Source organism: Dermacentor albipictus, unplaced genomic scaffold, assembly GCF_038994185.2.
Source record: "Dermacentor albipictus isolate Rhodes 1998 colony unplaced genomic scaffold, USDA_Dalb.pri_finalv2 scaffold_14, whole genome shotgun sequence".
In the NCBI taxonomy this organism is placed as follows: domain Eukaryota; kingdom Metazoa; phylum Arthropoda; class Arachnida; order Ixodida; family Ixodidae; genus Dermacentor; species Dermacentor albipictus.
Genome location: NW_027225568.1, coordinates 9,778,481 through 9,787,830, shown reverse-complemented (window position 1 = coordinate 9,787,830; position 9,350 = coordinate 9,778,481). Strand labels below are relative to the sequence as shown.

Genomic DNA, 9,350 nt, shown 5'->3' with positions numbered 1-9,350 from the left:
TATTGTGGATAGTCGCCGTCGCCTGACGGGCCCAGTGGCAGATACGTCTCCGCCCGCTCCTTTAGGAACTCGCTCTCCGTTTCGCCCTGCTCCTTTTGCGTGTGTAAAATCATATCGATGGCCAATCTGTGATTGCCTTTGGATTGCCTGTCGTCTAACAGTTTCTTCAGGAGGTTACGTTTGCGCCCGGTTCTCATTTGTCCGTCTACCGACGCGCACACCTCGTTCCACTGTTGCTTGGAAAGCTCGATCGAGTGCGCTTCAGTTTCTCCGTTTAGTGCCGCTACTTTCTTTCGCAGTCTACGATGTAGTCTTTGTGTTTTCCACCTGGCCGTGATGGAATTCTTCGGCTCTAATAGGTGTGCCAATCTCGCGTCCATCCTTTCCACGTTCAGTTCAGTTCGGACAACCCTCGTCGCGGTGCTAACGTCTCTTTGAGCCTTCTAAAAAGGCTGTCTAGGTCCGCGTATTCGCTTGTATCTTCCTACCTTATTTTGCGGAAGGGGAACCAGCCGGTGACCTTAAATTCTCTCGGTCGTGCCGCCCTGATGAGGATCGTCACCGCCAGTATGTAGTGGTTGCTGCCGAGGTTCTCGTGCAGGTTGCACCACTCGGCTCCTCGCACGCTCTTGACGAAGGTCAGGTCGCATACCTGCAGACATCCATGGCAGGCTGCCGTCGCACAAGGCGATGCAAAGGCAGCCACCCACCAACCCCAGCGAGGAGAACTGGATGGGCCGCATGCGTCCGAAACGCTCGATGAGGAAGCCGCTCACCAGGCTGCCCACCATTGCGCCCACGGCGAGCACCGAGTCGAACCAAGTCTCCTGGGAGCGAACCCTGGTATGACTAGCATAGAGCATAGACCTGCCATTGAGAATCTCAATGGCAGGTCCGTCGCGGGTCGCGATCGAGTGACCAAAAGAGCGCTCAAGAACCTCAACGAAGCGGCCATCGAAACGCTCACGAACTTCTACAACAAGCGCTGGCAAGAAGGAAGCCTGCCCAAGCAATGGAAAGCAGCGAAGACGATCTTCATCCCCAAGCCTGGCAAGCCGCCCAACATAGAGAACCTCACGCCGATCTCGCTCACTTCGTGCGTAGGAAAGGTCCTCGAGCACGTTCTCATGAACAGGTGGCAGCGTTACTTGGAAGAATCGGAGCTTTACCCAAATTTAATAATAATAATAATATTTGAGGTTTTACGTGCCAAAACCACTTTCTGATTATGAGGCACGCCGTAGTGGAGGACTCCGGAAATTTTGACCACCTGGGGTTCTTTAACGTGCACCTAAATCTAAGCACACGGGTGTTTTCGCATTTCGCCCCCATCGAAATGCGGCCGCCGTGGCCGGGATTCGATCCCGCGACCTCGTGCTCAGCAGCCCAACACCATAGCCACTGAGCAACCACGGCGGGTCCCCAAATTTCATCATCGGGTTTCGGAAGAAGCTCAGGACGCAAGACGCCATGATCTTACTGAAGAACGAGATCATCGACGATACGACGGGCACCAAGGACAACAGGGCCATACTCGGGCTGGACTTGCAGAGCGCCTTCGATAAAGTGAGACACTCGGCTATCCTGGCCCAAGTATAGAGGCTAAACATGGGCAGAACGACATACCAGTACATCAAAGACTTCCTGACGGAACGGACTACCGAAATCTGCGCAGGAGACCTGCAGTTCGAAGAGAAGAAGCTGGGCAGCGTCGGAACTCCGCAGGGCTCGGTGATCTCCCCGCTACTCTTCAATCTCGTGATGATCGGGGTGGCCAACCGGCTAGAAAAAGTAGTAGGAGTCCGGCACACCATCTACGCCGACGACGTTACGCTATGGGTACCGGGAGGAAGCGACGGACACATCGAGACAACGCTGCAAGAAGCGGTCAACGCCATCGAGGAGCAGCTGGGCGGGTCTGGACTCTTTCGCTCTCCGGCCAAGTCAGAACTGCTGGTGATTCCACTGACAGCAGCGGGCAGGAAAAGAAAGAATATGGAAGTCAAGTACGAGCGTCTCAAGATCACGGTCAAGACAGCGGGCGGACAAGTAATACCGGAAATCGAGAAGATTCGAGTGCTCGGGCTGCTCATCCAGCGAAACCGAGTCAACGGTGAAACGGTCAACAAGCTCGCGGGCAAAGCGGACGCGGCAATGCGACTCATCAAGAGGGTGTCCAACAGAAGAGCGGGGATGAAGGAGGAGGGCCTGACTAGGCTCATTCAATTCTTCGCAGTTAGCCACATAACGTACGTGGCCGCCTTCCACAACTGGAGGCTGAGTGAACGTAACAAGATAGACGCCACCATACGCAAGGCGTATAAGGCAGCACTCGGTGTCCTCGGGAGCACGAGCACCGAAAAATTCATGGCGCTGGGAGTCCACAACACGCTGGATGAAATAGCCGAAACACAGAGAATGGCGCAACTCGAGCGTTTCTCTGAAACGAGAACGGGAAGACCGATAATGCGGGACCTTGGCCTCGAGCCGAGGGAAGGCAAGCAGCAGAAAGACGTACCTATACCGGATAGAATCAACAGAAAGCTCAGGGTCTGCCCGATCCCGAGGAACGTGAACCCCGAGGACAATAAGGAGTGGAGGTTGGCGAGGACCAGGGCTCTCGTGGACCTCCACGCCAGAGAAGAAGGCGCCATCTACGTGGACGCGGCGGAGTATCGAGGGAGCAGCGACGCATACGCGGTGGTGGCTGTCGGGGCATCGACGGGTGCAACGAAGACCGCGGCGAGCGTCTGGACTCGAGAGGTGCACCGGGTGGAGGGGGTGGCCATCGCCTTGGCCGTCTCCGACCCCGGATGCACTACAGTGTTGTGTGACTCTAGAACGGCATTGAAGAACTACGCCAACGGTAGGGTATGTATTGAGGCCGCGCGCATAAAGAGGCCGAAGACATCGGACGCAAAAGTGTTGTGGTGATCAAGTGGTTTCCGGCCCACATGGGCGGTGACGTGTCGGAACGCGGGAACGTGAACCACAACGAGACGGCCAACTAGGCCGCGCGAGGACTAACCAACCGCGCAGCTGCAAGCACGGCCGACTCGGAGTGTTGGTCGCGGTGCCGTGCCTAGAAAAAGATGTCCGCCTTCAACGAAATAGTGAAGCGGCACAGACCTAACAGACAGACTATGTAGCCACCTCACCCGGGGCTTACCCGGAAGGAGGCAGTGTTATACAGGCAATTACAGACGGAGTCCCTGCTCACCCCGGTGCTAGCTAAGCACGTGTGTCCGAGCGTGTACGCGAGTGACGTGTGTAGACTGTGCGCTAAGGAGAGAGCCACCGCGGCTCACATCCTTTGGGACTGTAGCATAAATGCGCGAGAAGCCAGTGAGAAGACTACGATCCCGCCGCAGCTAGAGGCTGCAACGAGGACCTATGACCAAGATACACAACTAAAGGCCGTCCAGCAGGTCTTGGCAGCTCTAGAGAGGCAGCGACCGCGCGAAACCGAGGAGAATGGGGGCAGCACCCCAGGAAGGGGGCGGCGGCCCTCTCGGACCCGCGGAAGTAGCGAGGAACCAACACCTCGAGGAGCACAATGCACGAGACTGACGTAGTGGCCGCGTCGCGGTTAAAGCTTGTCTTCCCTGCGTAGAGGGAGCCTAACCGACTCTGCAGGCATTTTCACTAAAGTTGTTCTCTCTCTCTCAGAGAGCCTGGTATGGTATAGCAAATAGAGCATAGAGCATGGTGGCGCTTGGATGTTGTTGTTGTCCTGAGTGGCCCTGGCACATACCCAAAGTGGGGGATTGGCCAAGAATCGCGTTGTTTAATTAGGTGCATAAAATAATAATGATAACAAGGGAGTTAACAATTTGAGCGTGTGAGTTTAAAAGTAAAGGTTTCGTGTTTGGAGAAAAAGGGAAATAATCAGATGAAAACCGGGTATAATATAGTAATAATAATAATAATAACAACAATAATTAATAATAGATAAGAAATAAAAGAAAGCTATGGTGGGGAGGGAGAACGATCAATCTAACATGGAAATCGATTGGTTTCAATGAGGTAATTTTGGATCGCCAAGCAAACATTCTGTGGCTGAACCCTATAATGGAGGCTCCAAAAGGTAGGATCACAGGCACTGATAAAGTTAGACCAATAGAGCGAAGCGGTATTTCTAGTAGTCGTTTTCTTATAATAGAAAAGCGTCTGCAAGACAACAAGGAATGGTCGATTGTCTCCCCTTCGCCACAGAATGAGCATAATGGTAAGGGGACCAGACCAGACCTGTGGAGGTAGAAGTTCAATGCAGGTATACGGCAGCGCAGCTTCGTGATGGACACATCAATTTTTCGTGTTCGGCAAAAATCTCTGTTCCAAGGGTGTAGGAGATGTCCTTAATCCACAGAGTTAGTAATTGCGGAGCCTGATACTGCCTGTATAATGATACTCCTACGAAATCTAGCAGCAGTAACATAAGCAGTCGAAGGGCAGCAAGGGAGAATCGGGCCACTTATCGATGCCTTGGCTAGAGAGTCTGCAATTTCATTAATGATTAGTCCTTTATGGCCAGGCACCCAAATCAAATGCACTCTTCTCAAGTAACCAGGTACCGATGAATGAAATGTCCGCATCACGCGTAAACCACTAGAAGCAGTAAGGGATGAGCACAATGATGACGAATCAGTGACATCACGGCTGACGTAATTCATGGTCCTAATTTGCGTAATGCTAGCACCACGGCCATGAATTCGGCTAAAAAGACCGGTATGAAATCTGGCAGCCGAAGAGAAAAGGTCCAATCGAGAATCGGGAAAAATTTTTCTACACCTGACTTTTCTTCGTATTGTGAAGCATCTCTAGCAATTACAACGTTTGTTTGAAGGTTTTTCAGGTGATCTTGTAATATACCGTCTAGAATACGGTGTGGAAGTTATTTTGCATTATTAGGAAAGATGTCATCGAATTGAATACCCGTGGCAACAGCTCTGTCGGGAATAGGAAGTACATCGCATACGCGCACGCCCAAAGAGTCAAGTAATTTTTGCACGAATTTAATTTGCGGAGTATGTAGTCGCAGCCAGATGACACCGAAAAACAATGCAGGTTGGGAAATAAAGATAATTTGGGGATGACGCAGTGGTGATTCATAAATCCTTAAGAACGTCTGCACCGTCCAAAGCCGGAACCTGCACGAAAGTGGCGGAACACGGGATTCTAGATGAAGAATAGAATTTGCAACAAATTGAGGAAGACCTAAACACAGACGTAATGCTTCTCTTTCTAAGAGGACTAGAGGACGGGACATGTAGGCTGGAGCTCCACAGAAGAGCACGCAACCAAATTCTAATACAGGGCAAACGTACATACGATATATGATTAGGAGTGTGTCTCTTCTCAATCCTATTCGACGACTGCTCAGCCTACGCAATATGCCAATTGCACGGGTACCTTTCCCAGTCACATGATCTATGTGTGAGCGCCAGTTGAGAGAGGCGTTATAAATAATTCCGAGGTATTTAACAGATTCCACCTGTGGTATGTCTTGAAGGTGGTAAGACAATGTAATGTGCACTATGTCACGTAGCGGAAAAAACGAGAACAGCACATCTGCTGGCATTCAGTGTGTAGTGACTAACATCTAACCACTCTCCTGATCATAAAGGTAAGTTTGCAGTCGTTGGTATAGGCGTTATATAGCACTTGGACTTGAAATCACTTCATCTTCGTCTTTCCGCTGTTTACATCGCAGTGAAGCACTTAACAAGGCCTTCCAACACTACGAGAGCTTTCTCATCCAAAAGTATTTTTCTTACGATGCGAGCAGTCTGTCGTTTCTTCTGCGTGATTGCGTTTTGCGTACAGCAAGACTTTTATGCCACTCGTCTTCGTCTTTGATTTTCATTCTCTCTTTTTTTCTAACCCTGATTCATTTTAATCGTATGATATGTGCTTCCATAGTTACGATGTATACTTTTTTCTCTATACATTGACGCTGTAGGCGACAATTCCTTACGGTCTTCTTAATTTCACTAGTCCGCCGGCTCTCGACGATGCACGCGCTGTGGAGGAGGAAACAGCAGCAGTAGCGCAGGCGGACTAGACCGATGCAGCGTATGCTCAAACTGCCTGCTTTCTACTATGTGGCCGGCTCGTCTTCGCTCGCTTCGGTAGCCATGGGCAGCGTCCTGGGCTACTCCGCACCGGCGCTGGCCAGCATGGCGACCAGCGGCATCCGCATGACGCGCTCCCAGGAGACCTGGTTCGGCTCAGTGCTCGCCATGGGCGCCGTGGTAGGCAGCCTGGTGAGCGGCTTCCTCATCCAACGTTTCGGACGCGTGCGGCCCATCCAGTTCTCGTCACTGTGGTTCGTGGGTGGCTGCCTTTGCATTGCCCTGTGCAACGGCAGCCTGCCGTGGATGTTTGCGGGCCGCGTGCTCACGGGCTTCTGCTGCGGCCTCGTCTCTCTCGCGGTTCCCGTGTTTGTGGCCGAGATCAGCCCGCCCCACGTTCGCGGCCTCCTGGGCTCCGGCGTCCAGTTGGCGTTCACGCTGGGCGTGCTGGCCGTCTTCGTGGGCGGCAAGTGGCTCGACTGGCAGTCGCTCGCTCTGCTGTGCACCGTTTGCCCCGTGGTCATGGCCGTCGCTATGGCGTTCACCGTCGAGTCCCCCCGTTGGCTTGTGGCCCACGGCCGACGCGACAAAGCGCTCGGAGCTCTGAGATTCCTGTACGGCCCAAACTTCTGCGCGGAGGCCGAGTGCCTGACCATCGAGGCCAGCTTGCTGCATCAGCCGGCTGCTTTCGGAGACCTGCTGCGGCGCCGCTTCTGGCTGCCGTTCGCCTATACGCTCCTGCTGATGTTTTTCCAGCAGTTCTGTGGAATAAACGTTGTTACCTTCTACGCGGTCAAGATATTCGAGTCGTCCGGCTCGGACATCTCGGCCGCCAACTGCACGATTATGCTCGGCGTCGTGCAAGTAATCGCGTCGCTCGGATCGTCGGTGCTCATCGACCGCGTTGGTCGCCGCATCTTGATGCTTGTGTCGTCTCTAATCGTCACGGCCAGCCTGACGGTGTTGGGCTTCTTCTACTATTACAAGGACATGGACAATGGAGAATTCCGCCATCGGTATTGGTACGTGCCGCTTGCGTTACTCACGATGTATATTGCCGCCTTCTGCCTTGGCATCGGCCCGGTTCCCTGGGTCGTTATGGTGGAGATCCTATCACCCAGAGCCCGCAGTCTCTCCACCGGCGTCAGCACCGCCTTTTGTTTCTTCTGCGAGTTCGTTATCACGAAGGTGTTCGATGACCTCGTCCGCCTATTGAACTTTTCTGGACTCTTCTGGATGTTCGCTTTGGTCACTGTTGTGCAGATCATCTTCGTCTACGTGTGCATTCCAGAGACCAAGGGAAAGTCTCTCGAAGACATCAGTCAGATATTCGAGATGGTCCCCGTGTTCGGCTCTAATGCAACTCAGTTGCATACAGTGCCGACTACGCGTTCTTTCGATGGTGTCACGGAGTAGGAAAGGTGCGTGGTCTCTGTGTATGCGCCTGGCACCTGGCAAAGTTCTGTCGTGCCCGCATGCACTTAACCTAGCACCATGGCTGGACCAGCTAAACCAGTACATCGTGGCCTAATGACGGCATCGAGCCAAAGCCCTCCTTCCGACACGTGTGGAGTATGTGGTCCTAGCAGTATTTAAATGGGACATACAATTCCGAGTTAGTGTGTGTAAGCGTTATTGATAAACAAGACGCAACGCAGAAGTGCCATGAAAAGCTAAAGAAGTTTAAACCTTTAATGCTCTATTTCTGCTGTGCGGTTTTCAAGTGCTATAAATACGAGTGTAAATTAATGTTTAAGCCGCATGTGAAGAGGAAGTGGCTGTGCGAGAGGCTTCATTCTCAGGCACGATTGGGTATTTTGGTTTGGCATTATTCAGTTTGAAGCCAACGTTTCTACAACTCGTACCACGAGCGAAAGGGCACAGTGCATACCATGACATTGGAGCTAAAGTCTTTTTTTCTGTATTTCTAATTCCACAACGTGCCTTACTACGACATACAGAAAGGCAGTTACGTATGACAAAGGAGATACAATTTATTTATCCAGACATTTTTCTCTCACTAACAACGCAAGAACTTATACATATATAGACCTATAAACCTAGACGCAGTATGGATGAAAGCAGACGAATTGAGTCTGGTGCCCGCAAAGAAATATGCAGATCAGGAAGTTGAAGATAACATAGAGGTAATGAATGTTGCCGTAACTAGGCTGATGTACGAAGCAGCACTTCAAGTGGGATGTAAAGCACCAAGGCAACTTCTAGGTAAGCTATCCCATGTAAGAAAGGACCTAGGAAAGAAACGACAAAGCACGAGAAGGTCCTACTCAAGGGGTCAGATGGAATTCACTGAACTGTCAAAACTGATGAAAAAGAAGTAACGAATAATCGAAATTATAACGTGGGAAAGATTGAGGAAGCGATAAAAATGGTCGCAGCGCCAAATCAGTGAGAAGAAAATGCGGCGTAGAGCAAGGCAATACGTATGCATCGAGAGATAAGCAATGTAATATCATCAGCAATTTCGATGCTATAGTGAAAGCAGCAGAAGGTTCTATACTGGCCTGTAGAGTAACCAGAGCAGCCGTGACACTTTCATTCGACGTTGTGAATAACAGGATACAGAGGCTCCTTGTATAACTAGCAATAAAGTCAGAAGGAACTTGCAAGACATGACACGGGAAAAAAACACCAGAAGTGGATGGAATACACAGCAGATTTAATCAAAGATGGAGGAGATATGCTTGAAATGCCTGTGGCTCTTCATACGCATTGCTTCATGACTTCAAGTTTACCACAGAGCTGGAAGAATGCCAACGTTATACTAATCCATAATAAGGGAGACGTTAAAGAATTGAAGAATTACAGACCCATTAGCTTGCTTTCAGTATTGCATAAAATGTTCAGCAAGATAATTTTCAATATAATCAGGGCAAAATTTGACTTCAGTCAACCAAAACAGCATGCTGGCTTCAGAAAGGGATGTTCTATCTACGGAGTACAATCAACGTCCCTATGCGTCTTTCTTAGAATACGAAAGCATTTGATTCAGTAGAGATACCAGCAATCATAAAGGCATTGCGTAATCAAGGACTGCAGGAGGCATACATGAATATCTTGGGAAATATCTGCGAAGATTCTGCAGCTACCTTGGGTCTGCAAAAGAAAAGTAGAAAGTTACGTATCAAGAAATTTGTCAGACAAGGAGACACAATCTCCCCAATGCTATTCACTGCATGCGTAGAAGTATTAAAGCCAACTGGAAAGGCTTAGTTGTGAGGGTCAACGGTGAACATCTCAACAACCTTCAGTTTG

At 50.6% G+C, this 9,350-nt stretch overlaps 2 protein-coding genes across 2 annotated transcripts; both read left to right on the top strand.

The window, feature by feature from the left end:
• Positions 1–1,608: 1,608 nt before the first annotated feature.
• On the top strand, positions 1,609–2,934 carry LOC135913449 (uncharacterized). Its single transcript, XM_065446017.1, has one exon. The coding sequence runs from the start codon at positions 1,609–1,611 to the stop codon at positions 2,932–2,934; it is 1,326 nt and encodes a 441-aa protein (XP_065302089.1).
• A 3,133-nt stretch (positions 2,935–6,067) lies between these two features.
• On the top strand, positions 6,068–7,655 carry LOC135913487 (facilitated trehalose transporter Tret1-2 homolog). The gene has a single exon (XM_065446054.1). The coding sequence runs from the start codon at positions 6,069–6,071 to the stop codon at positions 7,488–7,490; it is 1,422 nt and encodes a 473-aa protein (XP_065302126.1). The 5' UTR covers position 6,068; the 3' UTR covers positions 7,491–7,655.
• Positions 7,656–9,350: the final 1,695 nt, after the last annotated feature.

Excerpts from the sequence above, each read along its gene's own strand:
- LOC135913487 (XM_065446054.1), top strand. The coding sequence starts at position 6,069 with ATGCAGCGTATGCTCAAACTGCCTGCTTTCTACTATGTGGCCGGCTCG.
- LOC135913449 (XM_065446017.1), top strand. The coding sequence starts at position 1,609 with ATGGGCAGAACGACATACCAGTACATCAAAGACTTCCTGACGGAACGG.